The 20,942-nt window shown below is 44.4% G+C and overlaps 1 protein-coding gene across 12 annotated transcripts in view; it reads right to left on the reverse strand.

Moving 5' to 3' along the window:
• The window catches only part of Tenm2 (teneurin transmembrane protein 2), a 1,156,123-nt gene that overhangs the window by 131,707 nt on the left and 1,003,474 nt on the right, over positions 1-20,942 (reverse strand). For all 12 annotated transcript variants that reach the window (XM_051167370.1, XM_051167369.1, XM_051167371.1 and 9 more), the window contains 2 exons: positions 6,296-6,490; positions 590-790 (listed from right to left, as the gene is read on the reverse strand). In XM_051167370.1, coding sequence (XP_051023327.1) covers positions 590-790; positions 6,296-6,490 — 396 coding nt within the window. The remainder of the gene's footprint in view (positions 1-589; positions 791-6,295; positions 6,491-20,942) is intronic.

Genomic DNA, 20,942 nt, shown 5'->3' on the forward strand with positions numbered 1-20,942 from the left:
TGCATAGGCACTCGTCAGTGAACAGAACCTTTCTTGGGAAGGTTGGGACCGGCTTGAACTGTTGAACTGTTCCTTTTTTTTTTTTAAAGGTCACTTGGGAAGTAAGACACATACTCTTAATTTTAGGAAAATAAAGTATACAGCATAACTTCATTATTTTCCTGTCACTGGAGAACTGCAGAGCTCTATAACATGTTCACACGATACCCCGAGGGAGCCTCTTTTCTGTTTTATAGGACGTTCTATTCTGTTTGTCTGGGACTGAATTGTTCTGTTTTGTTTTCTGCTACCTTAAGGGAGTATACATAAGAAAAACCTACAACGCAAGTAGAAGTATCCCCCCTGGGCCCGTCATCCATTTGTGGTGATGGAACCAAAGAGGGACAGAAACCAACACAATCATTTGATTTTTCTTTTCATTCTCAAAGACCACAAACTCCAGGAGACAAGAATGGGAAAGGCACCATAGGTCTGAGCACAGTCCCTTTTGTCCCAAGCTGAGTGTAAAGACAAGATCTCTATCCACCCAGAATGGGATGAAACACAAGCTTCAAGTGTGGGAAACTGAGGCGAGGAACTCTTGGCTTACCAACGGAGCAGTCGGGACCCATCCAATTCGGGTCGCAGCTGCAGAGGCCGGAGTCGGGGAGGTAAGTGCCATGCCCGCTGCACTGGTCTGGGCACTGGACCCTTGCCAGATCACAGTTGAGTCCACCCCAGCCAGGGCTGCATAGACACTCTCCGTTCACACAGACACCATGGCTGGAGCAGGTGGGATCCAAGCAATCCACTGCAACAAGAAGAGAAACACTGGTCACTGATGAAGAAGGAGCCAACAAGGCATGGACTCCTACCCACACAAGGAAATGGAAGTGCCTAGGTATCTCATGTGGTCTCTTGGCAGCCATAAAAAGGGGCTTTTATGTGTTTGAATACCATGTCTCAAAATGTAAAGACACAAGAGACCCAAGGGAATTCCTCTGGCACAGTTATCAAGAATCAGCTTCATAGGCAGAAAGGTATGCCATCCCATTTCTTGTATGCTGCACTTTCCAACCTTCAACCTTGACTGCTCCACAGCAGGCTCAGGGAATGCATGTGGTGTCTTCTGCATGTATGGCTAAGCCCAATTACCCTCTCTCTAAGAGAAAGCACAGCCTCTCATTCTAACCTCACGAGTCCCTGATTTCAAAAAGGGAACGAAAGATTAAAAAGAAAACCCACAGAACTCTTAAATGAGTCACTTTCCTAATTAAGTTTCACTTAGGCTAGGTTTAAAATTAGTTTTTCTCGCTGAGCACACACCTATTGAGGGAGTTAGTGAGGGTGCAGAGTGCAAGAGGTGAGAGTTGGGTGTGTGACTGATCAGAGGGTGGCCTTCCCACTGGTGTGGATGGGCCAGTGTTATCAGCCATGACAACGTCCATCCTCAAGACTGCCTATTGGGCAAGCTCCTAGTAGATTCCTTGCATTACTGTCCCTGTGTGTTTCATGGTCTGATTCCTTGGCTGCCTTCAAGTTCTGAGTGGCTACACATCAAATGGAACTGAATCAAGTCAAAGCAAGGGCTATCTGCTAGGGGCAGTTATGGAGGATAGAAGGTTTAGTATGGGGACATCAAAGCTTAGATGTCTATTCAGTTTGCCTGCTAGATAGACAGGTCTTTCAACAGGCAGACTAGCTTCCTCAGAGGGTCCTAGGGAAGGTTCCCATGGCATGTGGAGAAGTGAGCTTGGTGTAAAATGGTTTAGGATGGGGAATGGGGCTTTTGCAGAGGGCTCAGTTGTTGCCTTGTGGGGCAGCAAAGGGTGGAACTGTTGAATTCTTATTTGAGAGAGACAAACATTTTCCATCATTTGAAACCAGGCCTGCTGGTGCACACTGAAGTGTCACTTCTGTCATCTCCTGGGGTGAGACACAGTCAGCTGGGGACTTCTTTACATTTTCACTTGTGACTTTTTTGGGACATTCTGGCAATAATTCTATCTCTATGTGTATTTGTGCCACTTTGTGGCTCAACTCCTCAGATGATATTTTTGTCATCTCTGTTTGCCAAGTGTCAAGATGGAAATTTGCAAGACGTTTGGTCCCTTGGTCCTGAGATGGCCACTCTTTGGAGTCCCTCATTACCTACCATTCATGTTTGGTATGTTTGGTTTTTTTTTCTTTCTTTCTTTCTTTCTTTCTTTCTTTCTTTCTTTCTTTCTTTCTTTCACACAAAATAATGGTCCTATAAGTTTTAGTATTGACAATACATTGACATGTCTAGGTATGACCTCATTTAAAGGATCTGTGTCATAAACTCTGGTCCTGATGGAGTCAGACCCAAGGACTATGGATTTATTAGAAATTACAGTGTTCCCAAAAGCTCTCTAAAATGATCCCTCTCTTGAGGCAAAAATTATTTCCACTATTAAGAAGAGAATTCCATTTGAATATTTTTTCAGGAATATATAATTTATGGAAGCCAGTTCCAAATTGTTTGAACCCATGGGGAAACAGTGACTTTTTCTTCCCCCAGAAAGTGAAGTTCAGTGATTTCTTATTAGTTATAGATGCTTATAATATTACTTAAAATTGTTACAGTCACTTTAGAATGGAATCCATTACGGTTGGGGGAACTGAACTCTGGGTGATGCGAGCCCTTTGATACCTTCACATTGATACCCACACAATGGGGTAGAGTATATTTGTATATGCTTGAAGTGGGGTTTAAACACATAAAGGATGTTGATGAAGGTGTTATGTGCTGTTTACAGTGTTTTCTACCTGGCATGGGTGAGGGTGCATGCTGTGTTTATAAAGGAACAAATGACTGACTGCTATAAGCTGAGCCTTTAGCAGAGTAGATGGCCAGGACTGATTATGGTTTCTCTCTCTCTCTCTCTCTCTCTCTCTCTCTCTCTCTCTCTCTCTCTCTCTCTCCATTCTCCTTCCTGCTCTCTCAACACAGGGTTTTGCTATGATTTACAGGCCAGTAGAACCCACTATGTATCTTAGGCTAGCCTTAAACTTGCAATCTTTCTGTTTTAGCCTCCCAAGTGCTGGTATTTCAGTATTTCAGGTGTATACCACTACATCCACCTGGTATTATTTCTTGCTTTTGGAAACAATGATTTTAGCATTGGCAATACATGAACTTATTCATACACCAATCATGTTCATATTCTTTTCCTAAAGGAGACCTTGCACTTTAGTGTTTTTTAAAAATTTTTTTAAATGCTATCTCCATTTCTAAGACAAAATCAAAATACCCACAAAATACGTTGTGTATTATTTCCTAATAATGCCCTCAGCCTATAATTAACAATCTTAAGTGTTTAGTGAAATACCATCAGACAAGAGACTTTAAAAATGTATCATAACCGTTTCCTTAAAATGATGAAATAATAAAATATAAGAGATAATGACATTAGATGCACACATATACACACAGACACATAGAGAGGGGGAGAGGGAGGAGGAAGAAGAGAGGAGGGGAGGGAGAGAGGGAGAAGGAAAGACAGAGATGGAGAGGAGGAGGGGGATAAGAGAGAAAGAGAGAGAGAGAGAGAGAGAGAGAGAGAGAGAGAGAGAGAGAGAGAGAGAGAGAGATTTTTCTGCCATATGTATTAGCTCATTTTTCTGTCCTGAATTATGGTAAGAAGAAAGGAGGAAAGTCCATGGAGATTTATTACCCCAGTACTAGAATGTCATCAAAAAGGCCATTTATAGTGTCTAGAAATACGAGCCAACATTTTCTCTGGTCAGTGGTATCAGTAAATATGCCCTCTGTGCTCTGCAATTACAGAGGCTGATGGAATGACCAAATTCAAATTTTAAGGGGAATGGTTTTACTGTGAATTTTAAATTTGGTTCGAATTCTATCAGATGGTCTTTTGGCCACGTTTTTAAGGTCTTCATCTGGCAGGAGAGACCCTGTGGTTTTATGAAGCTTTATAAATAGGAACAATTAAAAGGAGGACATTGGCCTTGCTCAGTTAAGTACCCTGTCCCTTGAAACACTAGCTCCTTGAAGCTGAAATCATTAGAACTCATTTGGTCTGGGGTCCTCTGTATATTTGACAAAAAGGGTTATGAATGCCATTTCTATCCCCAAGGATGGAAAAGGAGGTCAAAAGAGTTTTACAAACAATATGTACTTTGAACCCCCGAAGAACCATGAATTACATTTATGAAGTTAAATGTCATTGAAAAATGACTCAACCATGAAACTGACATGAAAACATGGCCAACTTAAACTAAGCTGTCAGTCCCACTCTCGTCTCCGCCCCACTTCCCGAGACACCGTCATGCCGTATCTCAAGAAGACGTCTTTTCATTTCCTTGTATAGATTTGTTAATAGTACAACAATGTTTATACAGAGAAAAAAAAACCCCAAAAACCAAAAAAACAGAGGATGACAATTATTGATTTCATTGCTAGGGCCATTTGGGTAAAACATGTGAACGCTATGACTGTGATGAATATCAGAAATAAAAAAAAGTTAAATGGAAGGAAGGAAAAGTGCTGACTCAGACTTTCTGTCTCCATTTCCTCTTTTGAAAACAGTGTATACATCACTTCCCTTCATTCTTTTGGGGTAACAGAGATCAATAGGGGAGATCACATCTGCCCACAACACTGCGTGTGGTTCACTTGCTTCATTGTATGGTTGCTTCGCTCTGAGCATTTGCATAGGACTGCCTGGGAGTGTAAGAAAGTCGGGAGATTCCTTGACATTCTGCTTGTACACCGTCTTTCTTGCAGAGAAAAAAAAAAAAATGCCCCAAGACTGGCAACACCTTGTCCCTGTACTTTGCTACTGACCAGCCCTGGATGTAGAAGGTGGTTTTAACCTTTCCTGTCGTATTACTGATCTCTCCCGTGTTGTCAGCAAATGCGGCTTTGCCTCCTGTAATCTGTTCATCTTCAGAAACTTTAACCTTTCCAGCAGAGTTATTAAATCAGTGTTTCCTCCACCCTAACTTCCAATTTGGTTATATGATTTTAAAAAAGGAAAGAAAGAAAGAAAAGAAAAACACAGGGAGACTTCCTTTCATAATAGAGGGAAAAATGTTTAGCGAATCGAGCAAGGGGAGGTCCAGAAGTCAGACTTCTGGGTGACACTAAGGATATTATTATGGATATATTGAAACATTGTGGAAGAATAATATCATAGAAGCTGATTCTTTTGATGTCACAGTTGTAGACAAAATGAAATGGGGGATTTTTTTTTTTTTTTTTTTTTAACAAGGGAAGCCTCCAGGGTGTAGTTAAGGGTAAGGCACTGTCATGGCTCTGGTGAGAGAAGGGAGGGCAGCATCAAGTCCTAGGCCCTCCCTGCCTAGCTTTGTTCCTCTGATTTGCTGTAGGTGGGGTCTCAAAATGATCCACATCTCTATAGTCTTCCAAGCCTGCCTGCTCTCTGAGGATAGGAGGCTTTGTTGAAATATTTACAGAGATGTGCATGAGCCTTAGGTTACCAAAAAGACAGAAACCAAATCATAACATCAAGAAGCCAGCTTTGAGGGTGAGAATGGGGCTTAGGAATCCTAGTTTCTTTTCTCTAGACAATTCTGGAAATTCTCAATTAGAGGACTTTAAATGGGGCTGAAGAGAAGAGGGGATTAATCTGGGGCAGGCGGCCTAGCAAGATGGTGCAGCAGGTAGCGTTGCTTAATGCCAAGGCAGATGACCCAAGTTCAGCCCCCCAGCACCATGTGGTCAAATAAAAGAAGCAACTCCTGCAAACTGTGACCACCATGTGTGTGGTGTGTGTATGTGTGTGCGCGCATGCATGCGTGCGTGAGAGAGAGAGAGAGAGAGAGAGAGAGAGAGAGGGAGGGAGGGAGAGAGGAGAGAGAGAGAGAGAGAGAGAGAGATAGAGAGAGAGAGAGAGAGAGAGAGAGCGCACACACATAAATAAATACATACTTTCAGAAAAATCTGGGGGAAGGAGGGAAGGCACGGAGGAAGAAGACTACAGGAAAGAGAAGACAGACAGACAGACAGACCAATCAGAAGCAGAGAACAATTGAAAGCGAAAACCCAAGGAGCAGGAGAAAAAGTAGCTAATGTCTGTATATAAAGGTAAAACTAAATCATTCTTTTTCTGAACCATTTTCATAGGTCTTTTCTATTCTACAAATAAAGAAGTTTACCAAAGCCCAGGGGTTTGATGTTTTGGGTGCAAAAAGATCTGAGCAAAGTTTTCTTTGCAACCCAGAGAGTCCAGTCCTGGGTTCTCTGGTCAAGATCAAGTCCTGCACAGTTCCCCTGCAGCTGACCTGCTGAGTGACTCTCCCTGCTTACCTTCCTCACAGTGCTCGCCCTTGTAGCCAGCAGCACACACACAGTTCCCATCAATGCAGGAGCCATGGCCTCCACAGGAAGGATCAATGCACTGATTCATAGGCACGTCACACTCGGCACCTTTCCAGCCACTGTAGCACTGGCATGTTCCTTTGGAATACTGTCCATTCCCGCTGCACAGGACAGGGCAGGCAGCTGAAAAATCAAAGACAACACCAGGTCACTGGGGAGCGACATCTAAAGGGTCCGGTCTGTCTAGAACAATGACTTTTGCATACAAACTTGTAGGCTCAGGACTTAGCCACAGAGGTGCGGAGTCACCTTGATGTACAAAACACCAAAGCCTGCCATTGCTGTCAGTGGCTCCTGCCTACGCATGGCCAGGCACAGCATATGCATTGTGCATTTCCTGACTTAATGATCACAACCACCCTGTGAGGGGCAGCTATGGTCAGGATTCCACCATGCACTAGAGGCTTGGGCTGGTGATGTTACCATTCTGTTTTCACAAGGCTCACAAGCAGGAACCCCACTGGAACCCAGGTTAACAAACTCTACAGCTGTGCTCTTAAGAAAGCCATGCTGTTATAGATGATGCCAGCACCAGGAGTCTGGCTGTATTTTACTCATTGTTTTATCATCAGATAAGCCGACTACTCTTCTGGACACATTTGTGCCAATGCATCTCTCTCTACCTCAGTTTGTTACCTATGCCATGAAGAAACAAGTGTATCCTCTTCAAAGAAGAGCACATACATTAAACTACAAAGATAAAACAAGCCTGGCTTATTAAAAGAAACAAGAGTAGGAGCAAGCAGACCAAAGGTAGGCCATCTGAAACAATTGCGACCACTTGCCTTTGTGTATGGGATCAAGGCTGAAAACTGTGGGGACTTTCTGGGATCCTGTTACCTCTAGTTTAAGTTGGCCTTAATTGGACCACTTCTCACTTTCAGGGTTTGTTTATAAGGGGATTTTAGAGGGCTCCTTCAGGTTTTAGACTTCCCACATCATCAATGATCTGCAATAAGCCATTATTTCCAATTGGTCTTCTAAATGGAATGTTTCTCCGGCTGCCCCACTTCTAGCGCAAGAAGAGACCTTCAGATATGACCCCTGTAGGCATCTCGGTGGCTACTGAGGGTGTAGGTTTCGAGAATTCTTCGTGGATGATGAATACATACAAAACTAGGGGACCTCACCATTCCAGAGCAGAATGAGTATTCAGTTGAAATAGTCCATGGCTCACACCGCTTAACTCATCCCTTCTGTGGTCATGGTCCAGTCATCACCTCCTCTCTGTGAGTATCTGACCTCCCAGGGGCATGATAAGCCTCAGGACAACTGATTTCCTATCAGTGCTGGATTCTACACTGTTGACTGGCTTGGGCAAAAGCTTCCCTGCGTCCTTGATAAGCAAGGATTTATGGGAAAGCACTAAAGAGTACTTATGAAAGACAGAGAAAGAACAATGCCTTAAATAAGCCTCATGTTGCAAACACAAAGAATTTTCCCCTCAATTTCAAACTGATTTGAAACAAAGCATCTCAATAGTTGGCGTGTGATTGATGAGATATTATCTTTCCAAATACTTTATAAGAGGGTAGTTGTTGAAAGTGTTGGGGGATATTATTTCCAAAATTCTTATCCTTATGAAGTATCTGGAGAGGAATGAGTTCAAATGACATTAAAGACGCACGCAGAATTCAGATGAACCTTTCTAAATGGAGGGCCCCATGCTTCTTGCACTTAGGATGTTAAGCAGGGGATTCTGTAGTTACTAGACATACTGATTGTCTTGGAGAAGGCAGAGGAAAGAGCTTGCATATGTGAACTAGCAAGAGAAATGGTGGACTCTCTTGAAGTTCTGAGAAAGACTTGGAGACAAAGTAAGTTTGTTCCACATGGGTTCATCATAGGATTCACGCTAAACTCCAGGGCAGAGATGCAAATGTATGTGAGCAGACTCTTATCCCCTCTTCTGTAATTGTGCAGACATCATTAATAGACCATGGCATCTTCTCCTGAGCCTAGGAAGAACCTGAAAACCATCGAAACACTCAGGCTAAGACCTGACAGGGGCGTGAGCTGGCATTCCAGAGAAAACCTACTTGTCATTTCTGATCTGGGTCGCGTGGAAGGATCTCCAGAAGGGAGACTAGAATATGCTTTGTTTCTCACCCCCACGTCCACCCTCATGCCTGAAATAAGCAGCAGTGAGAAATGCATCCATGCAATGTATAGTCTTTCAAGACAGTTTCTGATCTGTACACCACATATTGGATGGGCTACATGGATGGACAACAAGGTGACCTCAAGTCAGCGCCACTGGTGCCTCACAGCACCTTTCTTACTCTCACAGGTAGGGGAGGGAAGCGAACGATTACTGTCTATATTAGTTGATGAAAGGAAGGATTATTTTCTCCTTTTTCTTCTGCACAAACTCCAAGTGGTGAGGGAAAAAATAGAACTGTCTAGAAAATAAGAATCGGTTTTATATAAAGTCAGAATGCCTGGGAAATCAAGTTTAAAAATGTGACCTACTTAAATTACTTAGGGAAAAAGGGAAAAAGAGTCAGGTCACAGTGTTCCTAAATGTAGCCTTTTCTCAATTTGTTTGATGTAAGCTTGCTGGGAGTGTGGTCAGGAATGCAAGGAAAGCAGGGCACTCATGGGCATGGCTGATGCCAAAGGGACTAATAAGAGTGAAATTCAAGGAACGCACTGCTACTGGAACAAAGAATGAAGCCTGCAAGGGGTCACTGGGTGTGTAGCATGGAAGCCAGGAACTCCTCCTGAAATTGATTCTCAGACATAACACATGCCAGGGCCTCAGACTAAGAATGTGTGGCTCAGACTGGTCCATGCTGGAGAAGCTAAGTAGGAACTGGGAACTTCTTACGTAAACAACTACTTGCATTTTATTTTATTTTTTTGTGATCACATAACGACCATTATTGTTTTCAGACTGGGCAGGAACATTACTTGGACTCCATATCTCACCAAGAAAATAGCACAAAGTGTGACTGAAATGGGCAAAGATTCCGGTGGTAGAAAGCCCCAGGTTCAGTGGCTAGTCTTCATGTGCCACCTGTGGGATTTGGAAAGGATGACTAAAGTTCTTGGGTATTCAGTGTCCCCTTTAAAACCCATCTCAGAGTGGATGGGTGGGGGAGGTGAAATAACATGAGCCAGCAATCTATGGAGGAGCTGACCCCTGGTAGACAAGCAATGAATGCTCTGTGATCTTCCAAAGTAGATCTCCAACCTTACTGGGGGTGGGGGGTGGGGCGTTGCTGATATGATTTAAAAAGTGCTACAGTTCTCATTCACATGCCATTGTGTATGTGCATGCGCACATGAGCATGTATGCAAACACACTACCCTCATGACAAAAAAAGAGAGTGCCAAATAGCTTCAATGGAGAGGGCCTGTGTGCTTCCTTTGTGGTTCTATCTGGGTGTGAGTTGATCCCAGTCCTGACTGGTCAGAAACCATATCTGAGATGCTCCATCTTCCTGTCTCTCTCTTTCTCCCCCTTTTTCCCTGAGCTTCCCTGGAGCAGGATATTGTGCATTCAAGCTTCTATTTGAAATTAATTAAAATGTGTGTACAAATTGACTATTCCTGTTTTACTAAATCTAGCAAGTGGAAGCTTTAAGACACCAGTGGAAGAAAAATAAATTACCGCTGCCACTAACAACTGACAAGTTAACAGGCTGATGACAAAAAAAAAAAAAAAAAAAAAAAAAAAAAAAGACACAATTTAGATTCACCTAAATGGTGTAAAGCTTCTTTCAGTGATTCAAGCTCTAGTTGTCCCTTCCCAGCTTCTCTGTAAGGGAGGAGATGAATTATCAGTGTGATTTACTTGTTAGGCAGTTACAGGACCAACCACTCATTGGTGTTTTAAGAAAAACAAACCGTGTCTACCTTCTACTTTCAGTGGAGAGGATACTCAGAGGGAATGGAGGGGTTATGTGTGTGTGTGTGGCGGGGGTGGGGGTGGGGTGTCAGATAAAGAGAGGGGCAAGATGGCTACAGTTGACAGCCATCTGGGAGCTGGATTAGTTGTAGGGAGGCAATCTCAGAGAACGTACTGTTAGAAGTGATTTGCAATCTGGTTAAGATATTTTTTTTTCCCTTTATTTATTTTGCGCAGTGTTTCATCTATAGCCCAGGTTAGCCTGGCACTCACTATGTAGTCCAGGCTTGCCCCAAACTTGCAGCCGTCTGTCTCAGGCACCTGAAAGTTGGGATTACAGGTGTGTAGCACTGGCCTAGTGCTGCAAACCCACTTGAAACTACTCTAGAAGAGGAGGCTTCAGAACAGACCAGACCCTAACTCCTTCTCAGGTAAAATTGCAGTGTGCACTGCTTGCCTTCACTCCCAACAAGTCAGCAACTATGGACAGACAGGTAGCCAAATACTATAAGCAGATAGGCTTGGTGGCAGGAAAAAAAAAAGATGGGAGGGAGGGGACACCCCATCCCACCAGAGCAATTGACAATACAACATTTGGGTCATGGAGCTGAGGCTCCCAACACCAAAAGCAGCACTCCACTTTCTTTCAAGGAGCAACAAAACAAAACAAAACCCAACCTCCCCCCAAAAGACGGGGTTAGGCAAAACAGGTTTCACTTAGCCATTCCTGTAAGTGGCATTTGCTGTACAATCAAGTTGACCCTTACTGTTCTCTGTACTAAAAAACAAAGTCTATATACAATGTAAGGAGTTGAAATATTAAAAAAAAACATTTAAGAGGCTGGGTGTGGTGGTGCATGCCTGTAATATCAGCATTCGAGGAGGCAGAGGCAGGTGGATCTTTATGAGTTCAAGACCAGCCTGGTCTACAAAGCAAGTCCAGGACAGCCAAGGCTACACAGAGAAACCCTATCTCAAAAAACCAAAACCAAACCAAACCAAACCAAACCAAATGAAAACCCACCAAAAAACCCAAAACAAAACAACAAAACCCCCAACCTCCTCCCAACATTGAAGAGCAATCTTATTTTCTTCAGGAGATATAAAAGAAATACTTTCTAGAAACCACGAAGAAGGAAGAGCGATTAAGTTTGATTGCATAAAATTCAAATCCGTTTGATAGCAGATACCAGCCTAAAACCAAACCAGGTCAAAAGCAATATTTGGAAGACAGATCTTATCGTGTTTTACAGAACAGAATGTACTATTTAACATGTGCAAGGAACTTTATAAATCAATACAAAGAGACAGGCAAATGGGAAAGTGTACAAAATCTGCATCGGAAATAATACAGCTTGCCAATATAAAAGATACTCAGTTTCTTTAACAATTACATATTAAGTACAAATACTACTGAGATGTAATTCTAGGCTTCTCAAACTGGTAGTAAAATTAAAAGGCCATTCACAGCCTGGAAGTGCTGAGCTCTGTGGAGTTCAGTTGGTGGCGGGTGGGAATCCCAGCTAACACTCCGAAAAATGCTGTGTCACTATACACAGGCCCTGCCTAGTGCAGCAGCCTACTTTGCTACACTATTCAAAATGCTAAGAGCAACAAAAAGCATTGCATACGAAAGAGAATGGGAAAATTGGAAAGTGGAATTAAGGAGGAAAAAGTGCCCAGATTCTTCTGGCATTCAGTGTGTGAGTAGGAGGGTGGTGTGGGGTGGTGTGGGGAGGGGGGGTGGGGGCTGGGGAGGTGGGATGGGGTGGGGGATGGGGGAGCATGCTGCAGGTCTCTCAGTGAAAGGAAGGCAGAGGGTGCCTTCTGGCTGATAGGGGTGGGGGTGGAGCAGCTTCTGAAGACCCAACTTCCTCATTCCCCTGTTCTGTCAAATGGCACATTTAAGCAAGAAAACGACTCAGGGAAGAATTACCAGAAGGACAAAAAACTCATCAGGTGTGTCAAATCTCTGACATTCAGGAGCCATGTGGGGAAACCAGCACACGCTGACTTAAGCACGAAAGTATGGATGCTTTAATTAATCCGGGGTGAATTTAATTGCTTTAGTTAAGTGGAAATCGGGTTAAAAATGATGCAGAGCATGCTGGGGTGTGTTAAAAACATGACATATGAGTTGGATGAATCGATAAATTAAAAGTGCACAGATGTTTTAATTAAACCCAGGGAAGTTAACGAAGACCGCAAGAGACTTTTAAGCCTATGATTAATTCAATTCATTTAAAATACCTGTAGAGATATGGAGACGCTTCCATTTTGAGAGTTAAAAGTTCTCAATCGATAAGTACTTAAGCTGCTTAAGAAAAAAAAAAAAAGTCCAAGGGGCGTGTATCTGTGACAATATCGCTGCTTACATAATGAATATTTAAGTTCGTTGGCATATATATCAAGCGCCTATGCCATGCAAGTCCACGGAGAAGCTGCTTTCCCTTTTGCTGGGGCTGAAGCATTGGGATAAAACTTGCAACTTCACTGTGCCCTACCATCCACAAGCTTGAGAGTGTCCCGCAGCCGCAGGCGCTTTGGAAAGCTGTGTATACCTGTCTCTACAGCAGGGCAGAGGGACTCTCTCGACGGAGCTAGCTTGTGAACTAGGCTGAGTTTCCTGTTGTCTCTTCCCCCCTACCCCCCCCCCACCCCCCAGTTGTGTGACCAGATACTTTAAGCTTATTTTAACTTTAAAGGGAGGTGAGACTCCTGGACCACTCGATAGAGTTCTTGTGGAAATTGAAAGAAATGAAATAATGCTGGTGGGACCTGGCTCATGGTAAGAAATCAATAGATATTATTTTATTACTATTATTTTCATTAGGAGAAAATTGTTCCAACTAGTTACAGGGTAGACTATCTGTCCCCCAACCCAGCCTACATCCTTTCTAGAGACTCGATTGTTTCCTGTGTTTCATTCTGAAACAATGGGGCTTCTTCTAGTCCATTGGGCCCCATTCTCCTCCCTGGGATTAAAGACCCTGTCTTCTGGGACTCTTCTGCTAAACCAAGTGGTTTAGGTAGATAGATAGAGAGAGAGAGAGAGAGAGAGAGAGAGAGAGAGAGAGAGAGAGAGAGAGAGAGAGAGAGAGAAGCTGTTTGTGGTTTGTTTCAAAAGCAAAGTAACCTGGGAGATCCATCGGAGTCTCCTTGGGCAGTCTCAGCAGAGTTCCAGCGAGAGCGAGATTCATACTCAACCTTGAATGAGTGAGTATGAGTCACCTGCCAAAAGGTCTGCCCTCCCGCTGGGAACTCTGGGAACCAAACACGCTCTGGAGGCTACAGATTTACTGAATTAGAAATTGTGCCTAGCGGCCAGTAGCTCGTGTGCTGAGATGATTCAACAAGGTTCCACATTTGGGGATCACTAAACAAGTGGCAGAGTATTTATAAAACATCACCTGGAAAGGGGGTGGGGGTGGGGCAGAGGTGGGGGGGGGAGGGGTGGGGGTTGGGGTCGGGGCCATAGTGGCAAATGCCTGATATCCTAGCACTTGGAAGGGCGAGGCAGGAGGATTGCCACCAGTTTGAAACATGACTATATAGTAAGTTCTAGGCCATCTTGGGCTATCGAGTGAGACCCTGTCTCACAAAAGGGGGAAAAAAAAAAAAAAAAAGACAAATAAATAAACCTCCCAAACACCCTCGCTTGTCTTTCCTGAGATCCAGTTTCCTTAGCTGTGAAATAAAGATAACGCACATGGAGGAAAAGAAGGCACATCATTCATGAGAAGCGCTCTGCGCGGTGGCGGATGTAGTTCATCTTTGATATGTGGTAGCACTTATCCTTGTACTAGTCAGCTAAACGTGACTTTGCTCAGTATGGCTGCTCAGTCACTTGCTGCAGAACATGTTCTGGGTACACACCTGCTTCCAGCCCCTCCTCCTGGGTCTAGCTGCCAAGAAATCCTTGAGCAGTTGCTTCTTCAGCCCCTCCCCCCCCCCGCCCGCCCCGGGTGGGAAGGAGGAGGGGGAAGGATTGGGTTGTTAAGCTGCAACAGGCTGTGGAATATTCTGGGGGCAGCAGCCCTGATCCAGGCTCATCTGCATTCAGGGGTGGCAGAGGGAGGCAGAAGCAACCCAGGGAGGCTAAATGGGACCGGAGCACATTTCATGAGGGAATGACGCCAGTGTGCAATGGGCAATATGATTCTTTTCCAAGGATGCTCTGAAGGAGGTATTTCTGTGGTGGTGGGAGAAGCCCCCCTGCTGTCTGGAAGGAGCTGAGGGCTTGTCCTTTCTCCTTGTCAAACAGAAGGGACAGGAAAGCAGATAAGGGGGATGAGCCAGTCACAGGGACAGCCTGTCTAGGTTGCTGGCAGTGCTTATTGTCAGGGCTTAGAGAGCTGTGGCTTGCCTGGAATCAGGGTGTGTACTAAACAGTACATTCACCTGTGGCCATTAGGGTCACATCCCCCAAATCTGCCCCTGTCATGTGATCTCATTTTCTCCTTGCTGTGCAGATTAACTCAACATTCCTGGAGTGTGACATACTTCTACACACTCTGCAGTGCTTATGATATGTTCCCCAGCAAGGCAACTGTGTCCGTTGTATAGAAAGCAAAACCGAGGCTCAGGGAGGCCAAGTGATCGTCCAAAACGGGCACAGTTAACCAAGGAGCACAGAGTGAAATCAAGCAAATCCCAACTCCGTACGTAGCTTTTGCATTTACCACTTCACCTTTCTGAAAGCACACATGAGATGTGAAGTAAGTGGTGTCTCTTTTCTGCAAGCACTTGTTTCTTTTATATTATCTACCCCTAGCCTGTGCATGCTCCTGCCACCCACCCTGGGTCTGGCTGTCACGGGCGTGATTACTCTGACGAATGAGCACTGTGTGTTCTCCAGGACTCACACTGGTCACATGTCCAGCAATGTTTTAACTTTGTTAGCCTTGTCCCTTAGTTTGAAGTCATCAGACATCCTAGCAAGTGCAATACTATGTCCTGGGTACCAAATTGGGAACGGAGACAAAGACAGGGTGGAGAGATGTAACGGAGGGGCCATGGCAAAGCACCAGGGTTGGCGTCCAATGGTTTTGGTTTCAAACTGTGGCTCTACCATTTTTGTTTAGTAAATCCTTAAACACTTGTTTATTTTCTTCACTCCGCCCCCTCCACCAGATTAAAAATCAGTGCCCTTATGCATACTAATAACACACACTGCAAAAGCTGCGCCTTTGTTATCTCTCATCTCTTCTGAGGCCCATCTCATGGCTGCTCTACCGTGAAGAGTTTAGACCTGACTCTTGGTTCAAATCTCAGCACTAACACTTTCTATCTGGGTAATGGTAGCAAGTTACTTAGTCTCTTGGGTCCCTCATTTTCCTTATCTCTAAGGCAGTCATCATGTACAACAGGGCTGGTGGTAATTCAGTGTGACAATTATACAGCTTCTCAGAGCAGTGGTCTTCACACAGTAAGAACTCAATGAGTGTCAGTGATGATGATGATCATGGTAACAGCTCTATTAAAGGACTAGAATGTGGTCAAGAGGGACCGGGTAGTTGGGGGTACATCTGCCTGTTAGGAGGAAATGGAAACACCCTTGCTCCTTCTTTTTCAAGGTCCCACAGAGCTGGGTAGGAGTAGAGCCTTACCCCAGGAGGGAAAACAAACAGACAAAAAACAAAACAAAACAAAAAAACAAAAAAACCCTTTATGATCCCATGCATGTTGCATTTCTGGGCCTCCATTGACAGCTGTTTGGCAGCGGGAGTTGTCGTTTCTAACAGCTATTAAATTCACGTTACCTAACAGCTATGGCTCGGGGTTGTTACACTTCTACTGTGGGTTGGAGCCTCCAGTTCAGCCCAGATAAGCCATTAGAAGAGCCGGAGGAGTTTAAGCTGAGAGCTCAGCAGCCTCGGCTTACTTCTGAAAAGCAGGGAGCCTCTGCCTACAAGTCTAGGAAAGGCGAAGTCAATGCAAGGACTTGGAATAAAAGTAAGAGCAAAAGGAGTAATAGCTCAGAGGCCCCAGCCCCTAACAACAGCTTTAAAACAGTGAACAGCCATGCATGAGGAAGGCCACGGCAGGAAAGCTGGAGGGTGAGCCATAACTTGGATGAGAAGTGGGGTGATAGCTGGTCTAGAGGACCAACCGATGGGAAAGGGTATAAACTGCTGGGGGAATAAATGGCATTTCCCTGAAACTCAGAATCTGAGCAGATTTCTGTCTGTGTCATAGTGTACATCATTCCTCATGGTAGTTTCTTTAAGATTTTTCTCTTCCTCTTCTTATTAACTGGCTGCTTTCATAAACACTCACTAAACTGTATATCCTTCAGTTAAAAAAACCATATATGGGGGTGCACACCTATAATTTCAGCAGCTAGGATGTGGAGGGAAGAAGATTCAAGGTATAAAGGGAGCTCAAGGTCAGCCTGGGCTATATGAGACTGTCTCTCAAAACAACAAGGGGAAAAAAAAAAATCAACTTTAGGAACTGTCAATTCTTCTTCAAGGTACAGCATTCCCACAAAGAGGCTGTGAGCACCTGGCCCAGGCTACCACATGTACCTGTGTGATCAAGGTGGGCCCTTCTTGCCCATCCCTTATCGGTGGGGCCTGGAACATCCAGTCATCACTGAGGTCCCCTCACCCTTCTGCTATAGTGCTGTAGCTGGGTTCCCAGTAAGTGCACTTGACCATGGGTTCAACTTCTCTATCCCACCTGTTTGATCTCACTCCCGGGGCTACGAGTCACCTCCCTGCTAACATGTGGCCTCTGTGTGGTGTGGTCTGCTGGCTCTCCCTCTCTAGGCCTGCTGGTATGATAAACCTCTTCTATTCATCTTCCTCCTCCAGTGTGATTTCCAAGGCTGTGTTGAAGGATCTCGAAAGACTCAGCCGCTTACAACATTCCTCTTCTGTGCTTCACAGACTTGCAGACCTCCTCCTTAGGAAAACCCGGACACTCAAAGTTCTCACCACAATGTGGCATAATGAGCCCCTTGTTTTCTACGTGCTTCTGGAAGCAGGACCCAGGACTGCTTTGGACACCTCGTGTTTCTGGCTTTTCATGCACCAGTGTTCTCCTAGTACGCATGTAATAGGCATTTGCATGGTTAAATTCCTTCAACTGACTTGTAGTGTCATATTAGAAGCAGCCAGTGTTCCTTCCTAGTGAGGGTCAGGTCCACTTTGACCTCAGTGCCCCTGGGAGCCACAGGACAGTAGGGGGTGCAGAATGAGTGCTCTGCAAATGTGTGCTGATGGTCCCCATGCTCTGTGGAAGGATGAGCTTCAGACGCCTGATGCAGACTGGCAGTTTTTATCAGAAGACAAGGAACGGCTGCCTGCGCTGCACATCTGAGGGCATGGGGTGCACAGTGTGAGGTCAAGAGAGTAAATCTGTATTTCTGTCACTTGGACACATACCAGGTCGCTTGGATGTGATGGGAATTGTGCCTGCTAACGTGGCAAATTCTCCCCCTGGCAGGAGGGCCCGAGTTTGCTGGCTGCCTACGCTAGCAGACTGGCAGAACCCAAGGCATCCAGGGTGCAGCTGTCAGAGCAAGAACAAAGGTGCTATGGATTCCTGATGAGGGTGGACCTTGTGCTCCGGGCATCTGCAGTGTTTTAATCCAGAAAGAAGGAAAAGTGATGGCAGGCCACAGCCAGGAGAGGGGTCATGCTGCTGTGGGCTGCAGGAGGCTGAGGACCAACTGCCCTTGCTAGTCCTATGACCCTTCCTTTATCAGCCCTAGTCTACTCCCTGCTAACACTGGAGCTTCTTGGCCTCAAAGATTGTTTGTGATCGGGACTTGCCCTAGTCACTGACAAGCCTGTTCCATACCAAGGGAGTTGGGCCTTTAGCCCATTTTGCCTGAGCAAAACGCTGAGAGAGAAAGGCAGACATGCACACTCATACAACCATGTTTAACATTTCTTCGTATTTGAACAGGAGCTTCATTCATCTCTGATATGACACACTGAGGGGTACATAGTATGTAAAATGCACAACTTTAATCTAATCACAAAATACACCAGGCAGAGCCAACCTGAGAAATGTATACAAACTGCCCAGGTAGAGCTGTTCATATGGGTCAAGGCCATGAAACACAAGAAGAATACTTAACTATCATGGGTTAGATGGATCTGAGGGACCAAGGCAATGGTTCTCAATCTACCCAATTCTATGACTCTTTAATACATCTCCTCGTGTTGTGGTGACCCCCAACCATAAAATTATTTCGTTGTTACCTCCTAACTGTAATTTTGCTGCTGTTATGCATCATCATGTAAATACCTGACATGTGACCCGCCCCCCCCACCCCAAAAGGGATGGCGACCCACTGTATTAAGGGGCCATGATCATGAAACAAAGCACAAGATCACAAACCAGGTGTGAAAAGCAGAAGTGGAGAAAAACGTCTATAAATCAAGCTGGGTGCAGTGACGCACACTTTTAACCCCAGCACTAGGGAGGCAAAGATAGGATGATCATTGTGAGTTCGAGGTCAGCCTGGTCTACAAAGCGAGTCCAGGACAGCCAGCCTGGTCTACAAAGCGAGTCCAGGACTGGCAGGTCTATAGAGAGAAACCCTGTCTTGGAAAAAAAAAAACAACCCCCATCACCACCACCAACAAAAAAAAAAATCTATAAATCAGTTGAAATCATTATATGGGCCTTAAGTTTCTGGCTTTTAAATTTAAATAGAAAATGTTGACCTTATAGAGACCAGGAGTGGGGGACTCCATATGGAAAATCTATTTTGATAACTTGTTTTTGTATCCAGTTTTACTTAAAAAATTTTAAATTATATTTACGTGTGTGTGTGTGTGTGTGTGTGTGTGTGTGTGTGTGTGTGTGTGTGTACATGTATGGAAGTCTAAAGATAACTTTTAGGATCAGTCCTCTTATCCTGCTATGCCTGGCATTGACATCAAGTTTTCAGTATCATTGGCAAAGACCTTTACCTACTGAGCCATCTTCACCAGCTCCTAAGATGACTTTAATATAAAAAAACTTTTAAAATATTTGGCATGGGAATAGTGGTAAAAATATGACTCGTGTCACATTGCTGCTGTGTGGACAAATGTGATAGCATGCATTCAGTAATTTGCAAATTTGCACAGCGTTCGGGTACATACTTAGTATTTGAGAGTGGGGTGGGGTGTGCAGGCTTCAGCATCAGATGAGCACCAGGTGCCGGGATTAGACTTGCCCTGCTGGAAGCTGGCCAGACAGCTGAAGCCTGTTTGTGAGTCTGTTTTCACACAGGCATCCTGTCATTCTCTATGGGATGAGGTGCTTCAACTTGGATTTCCCTAAGAATCCAGGCTTTGCGTGGACACACAGGTCTGCTGTTGGATGTTTGTGTTTTGTTTTGCAGTGCTGGGGATTGAACACAGGGCCTCATGACTGCATGTGAGAGACAATCACTCTATGCTAAAGCCCCAGCCCTCACTGCTGGATTCCTAATGAGTCCTAAATGGTAAAGATGACAACTTGGCGCAGATACTCACTGTGGTAGGAAAGATGAGTGTCTGGTTATGAAAGAACAACAAACAACACAATCAACAACAAAACCAACATATATTTGTGAGACAGGGCTTCTCTGTGTAGTCCTGGCTGCCCTGGAACTTGCTCTATAGACCAGACTGGATTTAAACTCAGGGACCCACCTGCCTCTGCCTCCCAAGTGCTGGGATCAAAGGCATATACCCCTGCCATCTGGCAAGTCTCTGGTTATTTTTAAAGGGACATTCATATTTCATATTGATGACAATCAATTCTAATCTTTCTTCACCTTTGCTTTTGGTACAGCTCTTAAAACAAAACAAAACAAAACAACAAAACAACAACAATAATAATTAAAAAAACCAAACAAACCCAAACTATATAGTGAATTGATTTAACAGTAAGTTAGTAAAAGTACTGATGGCAAAAAGCAGTAGATAGGTACACTACAGATCAAAGTTTGGGAAAAAAGGGGCTTAGAATCAGAAGAGAGAATACATGGCTCATAACAAAGTAATCTGATCCGTGGCCACTTAAAAAACACCGAGGGAGAAGCACCTTTAGGGCAGAGAGGCAGGTACTTGCTTCCCGTACTCTTAAACCAACTTTGCCTATAATAAATGAGGGGTACAGTGGAAGGTAATTTCATTCTTTAAGCTCCTCAATTTTACCCATCACATGCATCAACAGTTAAATTAAAATATGCATACAAGTTCAAAGCCCGATTTCAGGAGCAGCCATTGAGTAGGAAGGAATAAACTCCTCTTAACAGCCACTCAATATTTGTTCCACAAGGATCAATTATATACCATGGCTAATGCACACTTGGAGGGTGCACCCAGCCACAGCACAGGTGGCGAATGCAAAACACACACTGGGAGTCCTTTTAAGCAGCTAAATGCACACTCCATTACAGATCCATAATGCGGAATGGACACGCGTCTGCAAATGGATTCAGAGTGGAGAGTCCTTAAATGGCTGGGTACTTGGGTCTGAAAGGCCAGTAACTGGATGTGCAGTCAGAGCACACATGGTTCTTAGGATTAATAATACATCGATGTGTGTCAGTGTTAATACACATTTACAGCACACAGCCCGTGCAGCTGAGTGTTCAGCCCATTTGCAGCCACATATAAAAGGGCGACTCAGTCCTTCCTCTCATTAATGCCTTCACTCCCAGGAAAATTAGATTACACAAGAAAAGCCATTCAGATGATATTGAGGTCTGCCTTCCTTCAAGCCTTC

This window comes from Acomys russatus, chromosome 25, assembly GCF_903995435.1.
Source record: "Acomys russatus chromosome 25, mAcoRus1.1, whole genome shotgun sequence".
Taxonomy (NCBI): Eukaryota; Metazoa; Chordata; class Mammalia; order Rodentia; family Muridae; genus Acomys; species Acomys russatus.